The sequence below is a fragment of the Lepus europaeus genome, chromosome 14, assembly GCF_033115175.1.
Source record: "Lepus europaeus isolate LE1 chromosome 14, mLepTim1.pri, whole genome shotgun sequence".
Taxonomy (NCBI): Eukaryota; Metazoa; Chordata; class Mammalia; order Lagomorpha; family Leporidae; genus Lepus; species Lepus europaeus.
In genome coordinates, this window is record NC_084840.1 from 47,425,960 (window position 1) to 47,445,236 (window position 19,277).

The 19,277-nt window shown below is 41.7% G+C and overlaps 1 protein-coding gene across 1 annotated transcript in view; it reads right to left on the reverse strand.

Moving 5' to 3' along the window:
- Nucleotides 1–712: 712 nt before the first annotated feature.
- Nucleotides 713–19,277, reverse strand: part of DNAJC1 (DnaJ heat shock protein family (Hsp40) member C1) — a 174,988-nt gene continuing 156,423 nt past the window's right edge. The window contains exons 10-12 of the mRNA XM_062210570.1: nt 8,770–8,818; nt 3,412–3,860; nt 713–943 (exon numbers count right to left, since the gene is read on the reverse strand). Of these exons, the coding sequence (XP_062066554.1) occupies nt 875–943; nt 3,412–3,860; nt 8,770–8,818 (567 nt within the window). The 3' untranslated portion in view covers nt 713–874. The remainder of the gene's footprint in view (nt 944–3,411; nt 3,861–8,769; nt 8,819–19,277) is intronic.

Consider the following 19,277-nt stretch of genomic DNA (forward strand, 5'->3'; position numbering starts at 1 on the left):
GATATGTTTTTAGCAAGCTCCCTAATATAGGTTCTTGTTTATTTAGATTTCCCCCTAGACACACACACCTCATTCAGATAAGCTCATGCTGTTCCCAGCCAGCCAGCTTCATACTAGCCTGGTGTTTTTTTGTTTTGGTAAAGATTTATTTTATTTATTTGAAAGGCAGAGTTACAGAGGTAGAGCAAGAGCGAGAGCGAGAGAGAAGTCCTCCGTCCGCTGGTCCACTCCCCAAATGACTGCAACAGCCAGAGCTGAGCCAATCCAAAGCCAGGAGCCAGGAGCTTCTTCCGGGTCTCCCACGTGGATGCAGGGAACCAAGGGCCTGGGTCATCTTCCACTGCTTTTCCAGTCCATAGCAGAGAGCTAGATCAGAAGTAGAGCATCTGGGACCTGAACCAGAGCCCATATGAGATGCCGGCGCTTCAGGCCAGGCACTGTGCCACTCTCACTGTGCCAGAGTGCCACCCCTAGCCTGGTGTTCTTGCCTTCCCCATGCAACAATAACTAGTGTGTGTTTTTTGGTCATGGCTTTAGAGAACCACATTGAGTTCTTACACATTAGTGCACCACACATTCTCTGCCAAACATATCTGCCTGACAGTTAGAAAACACGATTGGCTTGTTCCCTAAGAAAGTTCACTTTGCAGTTTCCAGAGATCCCATAATCTGCAACATACCCCAATCCTTTTACCCCTTTAACACAGCATTTGTTTAAACAATATAGCACACCACTTGTTTGTTTGCTTATTTATTTAATTTTACTAAGGCACATGACGTATAGAAAACACTGAGGTACAAAATGCATATTTCTGCATAAGATTTTAAAAATACTCATTTGGAAAATGAAGATGAACATCATCTTCCAGAATATTCAGCTTTTAGCTTGTTTTTTCTTTTGGACCAGTTCAACCAGCAACTTGTACCTAGCGATACAGTCTTCCTGTAGGAAGGAAAAAAGAGAGGTGAGAACAGTTACTTCCACTGTTGCTGTGGCCGCCTTGCGGGTAGCTGCTGGGGCCTGCTCGGTGGCTTGTGCCCAGTCTAAAGAGGAGGCCCCACATGCCTTCCCATTGCCCAGGACCTCTTGGAATTTTCTGGGCCACTTGGGCTGGCCTGCTGCAGTCCGCCCCAAAGTGAAGGTGCTAATCCTCGGGTTTGTGAGGCATGTCATCATTATGATGATTTTGACTTTTAACCTGCGAACTCTAATTATCGTGTTAATACTGTACATGCCACTTTAGAGAAACCAAAACACCTGTAGGCAGCAGCCACAACACTGGGGCCTGCAGAGACCTCCTGGGCTGGCCTCATCAGTCCCCGCCTACGCACTTAACGGAGGAACACTTCCTTTTCTTCCCAGAACACCTCATCATCAAGCTACAGAGCTCCGCGGCCTCTTCTGTCACCTTGGCCGGCAGGGAGCCCTCGGGATGGCGGGGAGGGACCTCATTATTCTCACATGAACACCAAGTTCTTTCCAGAATCTATTCTGTTTTTGTTCAGAAGGTTCTAGTCCGTGATAACATCAGCCTTTGCTGGCTAAAGCATGAAGGGATTTCTGCCCCAGAGAAGGTGACTATCAGGAACCCTGGCAGAGAATGACGCCTGTCCTCTTCCCAGAATTTGAGCTTAGTGTTATAAAAGTCTCTTCTGAAAGTCTTCTCTGTGTGCCCAAAGACTGCCTAAAAATACCAGCTTTGGGCAGCCGGTGAGACACGCTCGGGACCTCTGCAGCTGCATCTCATATTGCAGTGTCCGATAAAACCCACTTCTGCTTCTGACTCCAGTTTATTGCTCATATTACCCTGGGAGGCAGTAGGTGATGATTCAAATACGGGTCCCTGCCACTCACATGGTTCTAGGCTCCTGGCTTTGACCTGGCCCAACCCCAGTAGTTACAGGCTTTTAGGGAAATGTATCAGCTTATGGAAGATCTTTTTCTATCTGCCTCTGCCTTTCAAATAAAGTAATTAAAAAAAAAAAAAAGTCTTTCCTTTGTAGCTATGCTGCCCCTTAACTGCGAAGTACATGACACTGAATGAAGCCAGGCCTTGCACTTACTGGGAAGGAGGGCGTGGGTCCTGAGCTCTGGGCCCAGCAGGCTCAGGCACAGGCTCTGCCTGTAGGCCTATAATTCTTACACGGCAGCTGGCAGAAGCCACTGCAGCCTGGCTCAGAGCACTGGAGCCAGTGGCAGAGCCTCCATACCTGCTTCTGAAGTCGGGGCTCAGGGGGCACACCTGCAAGCCAACAAAACCCTGCTCATTTCTGGTTGAACACGGGAAGGTTTCCAACCCTGTGGCAATGAGTGCTGAGCATTCATTCTATCTTTAGGAATCCTCAGTTCCAACTCCTTCATTTTAAGCCAATGTCAATTCATTACACATGTAAATGCCTGTGTCCTGACAGATGCTAGAGGAATTCAGGGAAAATAACTCCTGGCAAGTGAGCGGGACAGGATGGGAGAATCTTGCTTTCCAAATACATCAACTAATAATATTTTCTTTTTCTCCTCAGGAACTCCCAACTTCATGATTTTAAAATGGGTTGATAGGTATCCTAGGGGACGTGCATGGCCACAGCCAGATCTTCCAGCTAGAATTTCAGTTAAAAAAATGTAAATCAACATCGGCCAGCCCAGAGGCTGCCGCAGGACAGACAGAAGGCAGAGAGCTTGGTGGCTGTGATTTCTCAGTGCTCCCACTGCCACACACCACAAGCACAGAAGCCCCGAGACAGTTTGGGTCGGGAAAGGCTCGAGTTGAGGAGATCACCGTGAAGCTCTATGTAGTGGAACTGTAGAGAAGCCCTGGCTCTCCAGGGGCTCCACCCCGGCTTTCCTCCCATCTGGGTTTTTGTGAACTCTTTCAGCTATAAACAAAAGACACTTCCATTGTAAACAGCCCTGGTCGTAGAGCCCAAGCTGAATCCCAGACGTCAATGTCACACTTGACCCCAAAGGAAAATTCCGTCTGAGACCTGTGAGCAATGTCCTGCAGCTGCCAATGCCACCTGCGCTCCCCAGCCTCTTGTGGGGAGGCTTGGTACACAGCCAGACCCTTCTCCCGCCTGGCTGTGTAGAGAGCCTGCAGGCCCAGCCCCTGCTTCGCAAACTGCAGATTCTCAGGCAGGCAGGCTGGAGTGGGTGTAGTTTACTCTGCGCACTGAATTTTCTCCGGGCCTGTGCAACCACTCAGCTTGGAACCTCAACTTTGTCTACACACACCTGGCACCCAAGGGCATGGACTCACAGGCTGCAGGAGAAATGTCCTAGCAGAGGACTGGTTGATGGGAGACTGCCTTAACAGTAAGCAGAAGACAGAGAACAGGGTGGAAGAGCGAGCAGGCAGAAGCAGCTGCAGGATCCTCACACCTGTGAAAAGGCCCTTCCCGGGCCCCTGCACCCACCTTACTCTTAGACGGGACACACTTGGCGATTTTGTCCCAGCGATCTGAGGACCCCTTGGGGTACTGCTGTAACGCCAGCTCCAGCAGCTTCTGCTGATTCTGAGTCCACGGCTCCTCAGCTGTACCGTTTCTGTCTTTTTTCTGGCTCTCCTCATCGCTGGATTCATTCTGCTCCGACAAATCAAAATCCCTCTGCCTCTTCCCTCGGACCTTCTCCTCAGACTCCGCCCTTGTGGCCTTGTCCAGCGGTCGGGCTGGCTTCCGCTTCCGAGGCTGGGCTTCTTCCACCTCTGCCTCCTGCTCAGCTGGGTCCTCCTCCTGCTCGTCCTCCTCCTGGGCCCCCTGGGCAGCGTCTCGCTGGGTGATGATGTCATCTGGCAAGGCTGTGGCTGTCTTGATGGGCCTGGAATTCTGAACTGTGGATTTGAGTTCAGAGAGTCGAACCATCCCTAAGGAAGCAGCCACACACAGAGGAAGGTGAATTCAGGCGATAAGAGCAGCTACCCACCACACATCAGGCAGTGTGCTAGGCACTTCACATTTATAGTTAACTATTTTTACTACTGTAGAAAGATAGCTATCATGATCCTAACTGTTGTCGAAGGGTTTTCTCTTTTTTTTTTCCTTTTCATTTTATTTGAAAGGCAGACCTACACAGAGATAGACAGAGAAAGATTGATTTTCCTTTCACTGCTCCACTCTCCAAATGCCTGCAACAGCCAGGGCTGGGCCAGGCTAAAATCAGGAGCCTGGAACTCCACCCTTGTCTCCTACCTGGTGGCAGGACCCTACACATTTGAATCATCACCTGCTGCCTCCCAGGGTGGGAGTTAGCAGGAAGCTAGAATTGGGAGCAGGGCTGAGACCTGAACCCAGGCACTCCCACATAGGATTCAGGTGTCCCAAATGGTGTCTTAATTGCTGTGCCAAATGTCTGACCCTCATTACCCTGATTTTACAGATGAGGAAAGAAATTTCAGGAAACAGCAGAGGCAGGATTTGAACCAGTTCTGTCTGATTCCAAGTCTCTGGCCTTTTCAATAAGGAGTACACACAGAATCATGTTGTGAGCAAAGAATGGAAGGATCTCTTTGAGAAGGAACAACCTGCTGTTTACTATGTAGGGAGGGTATTCTTTACAACACAGAGTTCTCATCAATTTCATCAACATAACTGACAAACTGTTGCATCTGGCAGGCAAATATACAACTCTATTAAGCTTGCAGAATAATTTTGAAACATAGAAAACAATTTTATTAAACAGTTTAGATCCTTAAATAAGGGGTGAGTGTTGTGATGCAGGTTAAGCAACCGCTTGAGATGCCCATATCCCATATCAGAGTGCTGCTTCAAGTCCTGGCTCCCCCACTAACAATCCAGCTTCCTGCCAGTGCATCCTGGGACAGTGATGATGGCTTAAATTCTTGGGCCCCTTCTGCCCATGTTGGAGACTGGATGGATGGATTTTTGGGCATTTGAGGAATGGATCAACTGTTGAAAGATCTTCTGTTTCTGTCACTATGCCTTTTGAGTAGATGGAACGACAACAACAAATCCTTTTAATAGGACAGAACAGCTGACACAGCATTAATACCATCAATATGGTAGGTTATAGTAACACGAAAGGACAGAGAACAAAAGTTCATGATTAACAAAGGAAGAAACAAATAACTAATATGTACTACAAATACATTATTTTTCATTTTTAAAGTAGCAGTATATCTTTTTTAAAAAAGATTTATTTATTTGAGAGGCAGAGAAAGATAGATATGCCATGACATAATGCATGCCCCAAATCACCTTTCAATTATTAAACTGGTAAAGATCAGAAAGTATGACATCATCCAGCACTGGGGAAGATACTCAAAATACATATATTCATATTTTGTAGTAGAAACAGAAACCGGTCTGGCTCAGGGCTGCCCAATAAAACAATCTCTGATTCTATTAACCATTTGATATGTCGCTGAGGAACTAAGATTTTAAAAAACTTTATTTATTAACTTGAAAGGCAGACAGAGAAGGAGAAAGAGGGAGGGAAGGAGAGCAAAAGCCATCTTCCTTTCACTGGTTTACTTCACAAATGACTTAATAACTGTGGCTGGCCAGGCCTGAGAAGAATGTACCCAAACTGAAAGATAAATTCTTATTGTATTTCCTTTTATAAGGCAATCATAGAGACAAGCAGAGAGACAGAGAGAGAGCTTCTCCTACTGGTTCAGTTCCCCAGTGTTCACAACATCCAGGGTTGTACCAGGAGGCCAAAGGCAGGAGCTAGGAACTCTATCCAGGTCTCCCATGTGAGTGGCAGGGGCCCAAATGGGCCATCTCCCATTGCCTTCTTAGGTGCATCAGCATGGAGCTGGAACGGAAGTGGAGCAGCCCTGAACTCAAACTGGCGCTCCAATATGGGATGCCAACATCTCAGGTGGCAGCTTAACTCACTGTACCACAATGCTGGCCCAGAATTTTTCACATGTGCAGAATTTATTATGTATATTCATGAACTGAGGTGTTTATTAGTGTACACATGTCATTAGCATGATCTCCATAAATGGTTATGTGTCCCATCAACAAATAATATATAACTCAATATATGCACATTTATTTGTAAATTATATCCACATATCAGACTATCAGTATATTATTTTATTATAAAACACATATGAAAGAGGAAATAAATTTAAAGATATGATGAAAAACAATAATCTAAAAATATTAACTGGGTTGAGAGTCTGTCACAGCAGTTAAGCTGCTGCTTGGGATGACTACATTTCATTTTGGGATCCCTGAGTTTGAATCAGAGCTCTGCTTCTGATTCTAGCCCCTGCCAATGCACTCCTTGGAAGCTGCAGTGATGGCTCAAGTACTTGAGAACCTGCCACCCATATGGGGGACCCAGATTGACTTCTGAGCTCCTGGCTTTGGCCTAGCCCAGCCCTGGCTGTTGCAGGCATTTAGGGAGCAGATGAAAGTTCTCTCCCTGGCTGCCTTTCAAATAAATACTTAGAAAGAGAAATATTAAATGACATGAAGTATTCTTAGGAAAATAATATTAAAAACAATGAGAGGCTGGCATGGTGGTGTAGCAGGTGAAGCCACTATCTGAGATGCTGGCATAACATGTGGGTGCCAGTTTGTGTCCCCACTGCTCCATTTCCAATCCAGCTCCCTGCTAGTGGCCCAGGAAAAATAGTTTGGGCCCCTGACATCCATGTAAGAGATTCAGATGAAGCTCCTGGCTCAGCCTGGCCCACTGCAGCCATTTGGAGAGTGAACCACCATTTGGAATCGCACACTTTCCCTCTTTCCTCCTCCTCTCGGTAGTACTAAAAAAAAAAAAAAAAAGGAGTGAAAAACTGAAGGGCTAGCTACAAATTTAGTTTACTTTGGCATCTGAGTTTTAAGGCCATCATAGTAGAAAAACATAACTCACAAAGACAAATACATCAAAATGTAATGTACTGCTGGCTATATGTACTGTACTTTGATATTTATCAGTTGTTTTTGCAAAAATGCAAGGTGTTAAACTTCTATATTTTCAACAAATGAATTCATTTTGTTTGCAAGTTTCAAATTCAATGTTCAATATTTCATCTGTTGAAATGCAAGTTTTTGTAAGTCACATCATTTTGGCCACACAGAGTAATAGCCAAATGAAGAAATATTTTTAAGTGCCTATTTTCTTTCTACAGCTTAAAAATTGTTCAAAGCAATTAATTCCACATTTATTGTTAAAAAGTATTTATTTTGTAGAAACAATTTATTTTAATATTGGCCAGAAAATTTAGAGCTATTTGGGTGAAAAGGTGAAACTGACAATCTTCAAATTCAACAACTTAAAAAATTATTTATGTATTTTCATTTATTTGTTTGTAATTTCAGTTTATTCATTGTTTGTATTTCATTTATTTGTAAGGCAGAGAGACAAAGACAGATATCTTCCTCTGTTGGTTCACTCCTAAAATGCCCACAATAGCTGGGGCTGGGTTTTGATGAAGCCAGGAGCCTGGAACTCAATCTGGGTCACCCATGTGCATTGCAGGGAAATTCAGTAATTTTTTAAAGTATTTACTTTGTCAAAATATAACAGGAAGTGTCTGTGTGACTGTAAATATTTCTGTGCTTGTGTATCACTTGAGTCTAGAGTTATCTATAAATTCCCTCACCTGGGTATTTTGTTGCATTATTGAAAGTGAAAGCATGAGTGATAAGGACACTCTAACTTTCAGCATTGTGGAATTCTCACTCTTCCCTAAGGACACCTGGGTGCCATATGTCACATGTACCCTCTGATAATGGACACAGTGAAACATGGACATAAGTCTGTATATTAAATATGAAAAGGCTTAATTCTTTTCCATTTTAAGATAACAATACAAATCAGTAGATTCTAATATAGTCTTCTTATATTCCAAAGGACCATCCTGTGAATTTCACTTTGGAGACCAATACTTCATGACAATAAAATGAAAAAATAAAAAAAGGGAAAGAATCAAAATGTTCAGTAATAAAACTTGTTAAACCATGGGGAATCTATATTATGGGCTACTTTCACACCATTAAAATGACAGACATATTTTTACATGAGTACATGGAGTGAAAAAATGTAAAACAGTATTATGGTACAGTATCATTGTTATAAAATTATGCACATATTTATGTATCCAAAAAGTATGAAACATATCTCTCAAAGTAACAGTGAGTAGATTACATGTGATTTTTATTTTCATCCTTTATTTATCTGTATTTTCCTGAGTTTCTAATAACAAATATTCTTTTCATGTTTACTATCACAGCTCTCACAAAAAAGTGCCAAAAACTTGAATTTGGTGATGACTCTTATCTGCAGCAGCAGCAGCTCATTTCTACCTTGTGTGTTACCCTATTAAGTCAGTTTTTCTCTAAACCTTTCGGTTTCAAAGTCTCTGAAAGGTACCCATGAAAGCATGAAAGTGAGCTTTGTCACCCACTGGTTGACTCCCCTGATGTTGCAGAGCTGAAGGTCTCCCACATAGGTGGCAGAAACCCAATTACTTGAGCCATCTTTGCTGCTTCCCAGGGTCTGCAATAGCAGGAAGCTGGAGTCAGGAGCCAGGGCCCACAGTCAATGCAATGTGGGATGTGGTGTCTGACCTCCGAGGCTAAATCCAAGCCTCTTAAATGCACCTTGTTAGTACCAACTGTAATGCAGAGCTAGATTGGATACTTGTAATTCAGCACTTTTTAAGAGATAATGATGGCTAGAGTCCACTGCACCAAACTACCACAGCACAGTATTTAAAGAAGTTACTTAAAAAGAGATTTATTTTGAAGTAACCACTTTAAATTAATGGGATAAAGTGGCTACTAACTCACCTGGGGAGGAGGTAACTGAATCCTTCAGTTGCTTGGCTTTGGTTGTCACCTGTTTCAAAACATAAAAGCAAAACATCTTACTTTCCACATACCTATTTTAGGTTGAGTGACATATTTCATGTAACATCTGTATGAATGAACAGGATTCACTGAATCTTGGAAGATCTTCAGTCATCAGTCCATTTACTCAACCAAAAGGAAATAAGGCTCAAAGAGATTAAATGGCTCTTTCCTCACTGGAGAACATACCAGTGAGAAAATGACATTCATGCTGAAGATGTTAAAATATAAAAAAGTCTGTCTTTGCATCTTAGAAACTTAACAGCATATAAGACTGACACTAGGAGTGCTGGTGGAGTGGGGTAGTTGCTATATTTACATATGTGAGTATGGATCCACAGAAATAATTTTGTTCAGTGGTAATTATTCATTTTTTCTTATATAAATGATAGCATATTCTATGCCTCATACTCTTTTTCCATATAACAATGTCTTAGAGATCTACATGTAGATTTCCCTTGTTAACCTTGTTAAAACTGAGAAAACTTACACAGTGTAATGTATAAATTTTAAATACACAATTTGGGCCAGCATTGTGGCACAGCAGGTTAAGCCGCTTGTGACACCAACATCCCATATGAGCACTGGTTTGGGTCCTGGCTGCTCCATTTCCAATCTAGCTCCCTGCTAATGTTCCTGGGAAAGCAGCAGCAGAAGATGGCCCAAGAGATGGAGTTCCAGACTCCTGGTTTGGGCTGGCCCAGCCCTGGCTGCTGAGAACACCTGGAGAGTGAATCAACAGATGGAGGCTCTCTGTGTGTCTCTTCCTTTCTATTACTCTTCCTTTCAAATAAATATATAAGTCTTTTAAAAAATTAAATGTATGGGGCCAGCGTTGTGGTGTAGCAGGTAAAGCCATTCATTTGCAGTGCCAGCATCCCATATGGGTGCCAGTTCAAGTCCCGGCTGCTCCACTTCCAATTCAGCTCTTTGTTATGGCCTGGGACAGCAGTAGAAGACAGCTCAAGTCCTTAGGCACCTGCTTCCATGTGGGAGACTCGGAAGAAGCTCCTGGCTTTGGTTTGGCACGAGGAAGCGAACCAGCGGATGGAAGACATCTCTCTCTCTCCCTCTGTGTAACTCTGACTTTTAAATAAATAAATCTTTTTTAAAAAGATTTATTTATTTATTTGAGAATCAAGAGTTACACAGAGAGGAGAGACAGACAGACAGAGAGGTCTTCCATCCGCTGGTTCACTCCCCAACTGGCCACAACTGCCGCAGCTGCACCCATCCGAAGCCAGGAGCCAGAAGCCTCCTTCGGGTTTCCCCCGTGGGTGCAGCGGCCCAAGGATTTGGGTCATAGCAGAGAGCTGGATCGGAAGTGGAGCAGCCAGGTCTCAAACTGACGCCCATATGGGATGCTGGTGCTTCAGGCTAGGGCGTTAACCTGCTGCACCACAGCACCAGCCCCAAATAAAAAAATCTTTTAAAAAAATTAAATGTACAATTTGATGAATTTTGAACAAAAAAAAAAATCCTATGTAACCAATATCCCAAATTGTAGAACACTCTTATCACTTCAAAAGTTTCCTTGTGACTCTCAATCTTTATTCTGCCTTCGACAACCAGTATCCTGGTTTCTATTTTGATATTTTTCAAAATATGGGATCAAATTCACTAAATTTTTTTTTTCAAATGGAAAAGTAGCATCTACCAAACAAAGCATCTTCTCTCCTTCTGTTTAAAATGTTAATTTTATTGAAGTTATATTCCATTGTATCCATATACTTTTCTATCTCAATAATCCAAGTATATTCTTGAACCAACATTTCACTACTTTAATGAAATGTGAAAGTAAAACCTCAGAAAGCATGATCCGTAAGGGCGCACAGCTAGGCAGATCTGGTATTTCATCCTGGGTTTACCCCATATCACCTGGGTAACCACGAGCAATTTTCTATCTTCTGTCTCATGTATTACTCCTTAATATGTGGAAAATAGTATTAATATCACTTGCTCCTTAGATATGTTTTAAGTTTGAAATGAGCTCTTAGCATGGTACCTGGCAGACAACAGAGGCTCAATCAATATTCATATTATCTGTTATAATTGAAATAGATCATTTGTTTCCTACTCATAGAAAGGGCAGAATTAGAGAAAACATTTAAGCTGCTTATAAACTCTCTTCAGTTTTATTCTGTACCTCCCTCCCTCTCTAGACAACCTTGCTTCCTATTTAGTGGAAACAAATTGAAAATATCTAACATGAGCTGCCTTGCTTCCAAATTTTCCAATATGGGGTTTGTGTGCATTATCATATAGGCTTCCCCTCTTTTATCCTGATATAAAGAAAGAAAATTATCCTCCCTTCTCTTGAGGCTAAACCTGTCACTTAAATAGAACTGTGTTCCATCAATTAATTTCCTTTGCTTTCATCTTCAACTTCTCCCTTCCCATCAGACATATTCTATAAACCTTCAAACTTGTTTCAAGTGGTCTCTATTCTGAAAGATCGTCTTCCCTTGATCTTTTCTATTGCCATTGCTTTCATTAGAGCACCTCCTAGTTTTCCTTTCCTTTCTCTCAATGTTCCTTTGCTGGCTGGCCCCTCCTGCCTCTTGTTTCCTAATGTAAGTGCTCCTCAACATTCTGCCCTTACCATGTGCATGTTCTTTTCATTTTCCCCTCTGGCATCTCATTCCACCCATTTAGCAACAACGTAAAAATAAATGATTAACCTGTGTCTCTGGCCCTGAGCTCTACCTTGGAACGTCAGTCTCAAAAGAGATGACCATGTAACAATTGATCATCAGACATAACAAGGACTTCATCTGGCTTACCATGTAACAGGCATTGTTCTAAATATTTGAGATTATTTATACACACACACACACACACACATATATATAAATATATAGTCACACACATACATAGGGCCGTTGTAGTAGGTTAAGACTCTGCCTACAGTGCTGGCATTCCATGTAAGTGGCTGCTCCACTTCCATTCCAGCTCACTGCTAATGGCCTGGGAAAGCAGTGGAGGATGGCCCCTGCACCCATGTGGGAGACGTGGAAGAAGCTCCTGGCTTTGGATGGGCCCAGCTCCAGCCATTGTGGCCATCTGGGGAGTTAACCAGTGGATAGAAGACCTCTCTTTCTGTAACTCTGCTTCTCAAATAAGTGAATCTTTAAAAATATACATGTACACAGTTTTCCCAGCAGTCATATTAGCTAGGGATATAGTTATCCCCAGAGGCCCAGATAGAATAAAACAGATCCAAGATTAGAAAGCTAGCGAGAATCCCTGTGCATATTTGTAGGGCTTTCACGTCTTTGCTGTCCATCACTAGCATATGCTAGCCCTTGAGTCCCAATCTCTCATTTTACAGAAACAAACAGACCAAGAGATTTTCTGCTATACTATTTGGCTTTCCTTTCTAATGGTCACTAACTCTTTTTTAAAAAAGATTTATTTATTCATTTGGAAGGCAGAGTTACAGAAAGGCAGAGGCAGAGAAAAAGAGTTCTTCCATCCGAAATGGCTACAACCGCCCGAGCTGCGCCAATCCGAAGCCAGGAGCTAAGAGCTTCTTCCAGATTTCCCAATGTGTGCGCAGGGCCCAAGAACTTGGGCATCTTCCACTGCTTTCCTAGGCACACTAGCAGGGAGCTAGATCAAGAGTGGAGCAGCTGCGACTTGAACTGGCACCCATATGGGATGCTGGCACTGCAGGCAGCTTTACTTGCTATGCCACAGCGCCAGTCCCACTAACTCTTTTAGAGGTCTTCTAGCTCTTCAAAATAAACAAACTCCAAACTAATCAACGTCTCTCTGGACCTAAGTTTGGATTTTACTTTTTTTTTTTTTGACAGGCAGAGTGGACAGTGAGAGAGAGAGAGACAGAGAGAAAGGTCTTCCTTTGCTGTTGGTTCACCCTCTAATGGCTGCCACGGCCGGTGCGCTGCAGCCGGCGCACCGCGCTGATCCAAAGCCAGGAGCCAGGTGCTTCTCCTGGTCTCCCATGCAGGTGCAGGGCCCAAGCACTTGGGCCATCCTCCACTGCACTCCCAGGCCACAGCAGAGAACTGGACTGGAAGAGGGGCAACCGGGACAGACTCTGGCGCCCCGACCGGGACTAGAACCCGGTGTGCTGGCGCTGCAGGCGGAGGATTAGCCTATTGAGCCGCAGTGCCAGCCTACTTTTTTTTTTTTTTAACGATTTCATTTATTTGAAGGCAGTTACTTCTAGATTTGATTTTTAAAAATTACCTGCCAATAAAAATTGCTTTTTCTCCTGTTACATAATCCCATGATTAACTTTATTAAACTTTCTCATCTTTTAAAAATAAACTAGTTTTATGTATTTGAGAGACAGAGACAGAGAATGAACTCCCATCTGCTGTTACACTCCCTAAACGTTGACAGCCAGGAGCCTAGAACTCAATCTAGGTCTCCCACATGAGTGGCAGGGACCCAGCACTGAGCCATCACTTGCTCCCTTCCACATTAGCAGGAAGCTAAAATTTGGAGTGAGCCAAAACCAGAATCCACTCTGATACAGGATATGTCATAAGTGATGCCTTAACTTCTATCTCAAAGTCCACCTCAGTTCTATGAATTTTAATACAGTTTTAGATTCATGTTATTACAACTTACAGAGTATGGATAATGCTTTTATTTCTTATGTCATTTTCTTATTCAACTAACAAAAACATTTAGACTACTCTAGAGTAGTAAATGAAGATCTCCCCTGATTTTTTTTTTTTTTCAAATATCTTTAGTGAGACTTAATTCACATATAATTCACCCACTGGAAGTGTATAATTCAAAAATGCTTCCTGGTACATTCATAGATAACACACAATGACTACCACAGTAAATTACAAAACATTTTCATCACCTTAAAATGAAACTCATACCCTTTAGCTATCCTTCCTACTCCATATCCCAAACTCCTTTCCCTCAAGCTCTAGTTTGCTTTCCTGTCCCTGGGTTTCCTTATTGTGATCTTTCACACTCTTATGAATGGAATAATTAATATGTGGACTTTTTGGCCTGATTTCTTTCACTTAGCATAACATTTTCAAGATTCATTCAAGTTGTAACTTACATCAGCACTTCATTCCTCTTTATTGCTGAATAATCTTCTGAGGTATGGATACATGGCATTTTAATGCAGGCAGTTCCATCTTTTGACTACTATGAACAATGCTGCCATGAACATTTGTACAAATTTCTGTATGGGCATGTCTTTGGGTGTATGCCTAGAATTGCTGAGTCATATGATGACTCTCTGTTTAGCTAAGAACTATTAGGTTGTTTTTCACTGTGGCTGCATGATTTCACAATTACACCAACAGTGTACGAAGGTTCCAGTTTCTACACTTCTTTGCTAACACTTGCTATTAGCTAAGCTTTTTATTTTAGCCATCCTAATAGGTGGTATCTTGTGGATTTGATTCATTTTTCCACCATTACTAGTGCATTTTCCTATGTTTATTGGACATTGGTATATTTTCCTTGGAAGAATGTCTGTTCATACCCTTTATGACGACATTATTTAACTGACTGTCTTATTAGGTCAATTGTAAGCTTATATGGATATCCTGGGTAGTGTAAGATGTGCAAATACATTCTCTCATTCCTGGAAGTGTCTTTTCACTTTTAGAAAAAAAAAAATCTTGAGAATTGAAAATGAATCATGATGTGATTGGAAGGGGAGAGGGAGCGGGAAAGGAGAGGGTTGCGGGTGGGAGGGAAGTTTTGGGAGGGGGAAGCCATTGTAACCCATAAGCTGTACTTTGGAAATTTACATTCATTAAATAAAAGTTTAATTAAAAAAAAAGAAAAAAAAATCTTTATTTGAAAGGTATATGGACACTGAGAAAGGGACACACACATACACACATGGAGGGAGGAAGGAAGGGAGAGGGAGGGGGAAAGGAAGGAAAGAAGGAGGGGGAGGAAAGGAAGAAGGGAAGAGAGAGGGGGAGGGGAGGGAATTTTCCATCTGCTAGTTCACTCCCCAGATGGCTGCAATGGTAAGGGTTGGGTGAGGCCGAAGTCAGGAGCTTCTTCCAGGTCTCCCACGTGGATGACAGGGCCCACACACTTGGGCCATTCTCTGCTGCTTTTTTCTCAAGGCCATTAGCAGGGTACTGGATCAGAAGCAGAGCAGCTGGGACAAAAACCTGTATCCATATGGGATGCCAGCATTGCAGGTAGCAGCTTCAGATTGGCTCAGCTCTGGCTGTTGAGGCCATTTGGGGAGTGAACCAGCAGATGGAAGACCTTTCTCTCTGTCTCTCCCTCTCTCTGTAACTGTACTTCTCAAAGAAATAAATAAAACCTTAACAAAAAAAGAAACGTGTTGTTCTAGTTATCATAGCTTTGTAATATATTTTGAAATCAGGAAAGGTGATGTGTCCAGTTTTGTTCTTGTTTCTTAAGGCTATTTTAGATATTCAGGACTTTTTTTTGGTTCCATATAAATTTTAGGATTAGGTACTCTATTTCCATAAGTCAGAAAGGTTTGTAAAATAAAATATTAAAAAGAATAAAGTGGGCTGGTGCTGTGGCGCAGCGGGTTAAAGCCCTGGCCTGTAGCACTGCATCTCATATGGGCCTAGTCCCGGCTGCTCCTCTTCCGATCCAGCTCTCTGCTGTGGCCTGGGAAAGCAGTGGAAGATGGCCCAAGTCCTTGGGCACCTGCACCCATGTGGGAGACCAGGAAGAAGCTCTTGGCTCCTGGCTCCTGACTTCGGATCGCCTCAGCTCTGGCTACTATGGCCATCTGGGGAGTGAACCAGCAGATGAAAGACCTCTCTCTGTCTCTACCTCTCTCTGTAACTTTTTCAAATAAATAAATAAAATCTTTAAAAAAAGAATAAAGTAGGCTATATATTCTGACAGAAAAATTTCAAAGGTAAAATGTTCTGTTTTTTTAAACTTTTAAAAGTAGTTTTAAACATCAAGGTAACCCATGCATTTTTTTTTTAAAGCAATACACATGAGTTTATGACTAAAAACATCATTGCACCTTCACCCACAGGCAATCATTTTTGTTCACAGCTCTTTTCAAAGTTGTTAAGATTATAACTACACACAGCTAAATAACATGTCTTTCATAAAATATGTACTAAATCCAACCTCTCTCTCACCTCTACCCTGGTCTGAATGAACATCTTAAAGCATGGAAAAATGAACAGTTTCTTGTCTGGCCTTGTTTCCGGCTTCTCTACCTTCCCTGCCAGTTTCTTTTCTACACAACAGTCAAATAATCCTTTCAGATCACTGCACTCATTTGCTTTAAATTTTCGAGACGTTTTATATCTCAAAATAAATTTTTATGTGAGCTAAAAAGGCCTTACATGGTCTGGTTTTCCACTACCTCTTTTTTTTTTTTTTGACAGGCAGAGTTAGAGAGAGACAGAGAGAAAGGTCTTCCTTCCATTGGTTCACCCCCAAAATGGCCGCCATCTTCTGGAGTCCCCTCTTAGTCCTCTTCAGCTACACTGACCTCACTGCTGGAACTTGTACACCCTCCACAAGCTCCTTCCTCAAAGCCCTTGTAACTTCTGTCTCCTCTGCTTAGAACACACACACTCAGGCAAGCTTGCCCTCTCACCTGCTTTGTATCTCTGCTCAAACACCACTTCTTAGAGAAGACTTTCCTCAGAACCCTATTTGTAAACTGCAACTCCTTTCAATCTGTATCCTAATCTGTATCCTGCTTTATTTTCTTTCCTATTACTTGTCTCTAAGGTTTTCCTTTTACTCCATGCATTCAGTTTCTCTCTTCCTTAATGTAACAGTCTTTGCCTTCATGGTTGCAGCTTAGTTGCGGACCAATTAGCATTCCAGCTCAGTAGAAGGGAAAAATGAACAAAAGCTTTTATGAACACACGTTACTTCAATTATGCTCCTCTGAAAAGCAATTAGTGACAGCAATATCAGAGCTTGGGGGGCTTGGAAACCCAGTGCTGTTGGGCACACCCGTGCCTGACTATAAATCCATCACTAGAGGAGAGGAGAGAAGATACTTTGGTGATTAACATGCCACAGTCTTCCATAATTTATAGATTTTAAAAATTGAAAAAACTATCTGTAAAATACATAAAATGTTTAAAATATGAATAGCTATATATAACAATACTACATAATTAAGACCTGGCAAATATTACTCACCATCGAGGCAAGTATTATGCTAGGACTCACACTTCTTGTGCCACTCAGAATGTTCCCAATATCAGATTCTCTCCTCCCCTCCAATATCAAATTTTTGTGCTCATTCTATCATTCTAAATTTTAGTATAGTCAAAATTTTTTTTATGGTTTTTTTTGTTCTTGGAAGAGTTTCTAGTTGCTTTTTAAAAATTATATACATTTTTCCAGGGGCCGGCGCTGTGGCACAGCAGGTTAAAGCCCTGGCCTGAAGTGCCGGCATCCCATATGGGTACCGGTTCTAGTCCCAGCTGCTCCTCTTCTGATCCAGCTCCCTGCTATGGCCTGAGAAAGCAGTAGAAGATGGCCCAGGTGCTTGGGCCCCTGCACCCATGTGGGAGACCTGGAAGAAGCTCTTGGCTCCTGGCCTCAGATCGGCGCAGCTCCAGTCTTTGACGCCATCTGGGGAGTGAACTAGCTGAAAGACCTTTCTCTCTGTCTCTCCCTCTCACTGTCTGTAACTCTACCTCTCAAATAAATAAATAAAATCTTTTTAAAAATTATACACATTTTCCCAAGTTCTCATACTATCTCTTCTCGCTCTCCTTCCCAGGGTCCTGTCATGCAGCCCTTTGTTCTCCTACTCCAATTTGGACTTACTGTTCTCTTGGTCTGCTATGTGGCTGTGGGATGCTATGATTTTTGTTTACTGTATTGGAGTCACCTTTTTTTTTTTTTTTTTTGTGGATTCCATATTGCTGGATAAAACATCAGGAAAATTTTAAGAAAAGGTACATTTCCCCATCCCATGTAGTTACCATCAGACTTGGTCTGCTCTAGATTGAGAACATTTCTGCTCACAGTTATCAAGACACTGCTCCTCTGTCCCCCAGAATCTACAGTTCCTTAGGGATCTCACGTCTTTCTGGTTTGTCTTATTCGGAGCCATCTTCTTCACAGTTTTAAAGGTTTGTATATTCTCAGTGTTCAGAAATTTCCCCCAGATGTTATTTAACTTTGGCAGGCTCTTACAAAGTTGTCCCAGGTATCCCTACGTCTTAGAGAACTTTACTGTATTATCTGAACAGTTATTTTGACTTTGTTTTTTTCTGTCACTGGAATCCTTCTAATTAGAACGGAACCTCTGGGAATGATTCCTGTGTTTCTTATTTTTCTATAATACCTTAAAATTATTTGTCTTTTTTTTGTTCTCTCTAGGTTGTTTTTCCTAATAACTTTCAACTATCCTACTTCAATTATTTGGGTACTTATTTTTGTTCTGATTAGTTTTTCATGCCATCCTCTCCTTTGTTCTATGAATCCAATATTTTCTTGGCTATCTAATGCTCAAATGTTGCTACAGTTAATTAATTTTAGAATACTGGAATAAACTAATTCTAGAAGGCTGTTACTACCTTACCTAAAGATATTTAACCAATGAAACACCAAAAGGTCATTAATATTCTCAGTTATGTGCATAAATACAAGAATCTGAATTATTTTCAAATCACACCAACTGTTTCAAAAAATAACTTTATGTGACCACACAGACTTTCTTGGAGATGTAATACACTCATTTTCATTAGGTCATATGAGAAAATGATATGATTTCAAAGATGCCAAAAAATTTGCTAAAATTTCACATGTACTCCTGAAAATAACTGTAATAATTCAAAACAGAAAAAAATCAAGTGGAAGGAAACTTTCCACTTATACTATGCATCTCTCTCATATCAATGAATAATATTAAAACTAATGGCCACACATTTGGTTCCCTTACTATACTGGAAAACAACAAAAAATGGTATGCATTAATCAATACTACTGTAATTTAATATTTCTCTGGAATTGCTAAGGCAATTATGTAAAATAACAAAATAAGATATAAAGAAAATGGAAAAAAATTATTTCAGAAGACATGACAGGTCTGTCCTAAAATCCTAACGAAGGAATACAAACTATATTTAGAAATCAGTAATAACTAAGGTGTCAAGCTACTGAAATCAGTGCTATTACAATTTTTACTTATTAAATGGGTGATAAAGAAAAATAAAACATTGGCAAGTGTTGACAACATTAGGAAAAGGCCTCTCATATACTACCAAGTGGGATTGTGTATTGTTATAACCACTCTGGAAGCCAATGTTAGAATCATTAAAAACTCTAAAAACATTCATATACTTTTTTTTTTAATTTGAGTGGCAGAGATAGAGACAAAAAGATTGAGTATGTGTGAGTGAGCTTTACTTCCCAAGAGATCTGCAATGGCCAGGGTTGGGCTGGGACTGAAGCGAGGTCCTGGGTATTCAATCCAAATTTCCCACAGGAGTGGCAGGATCCTA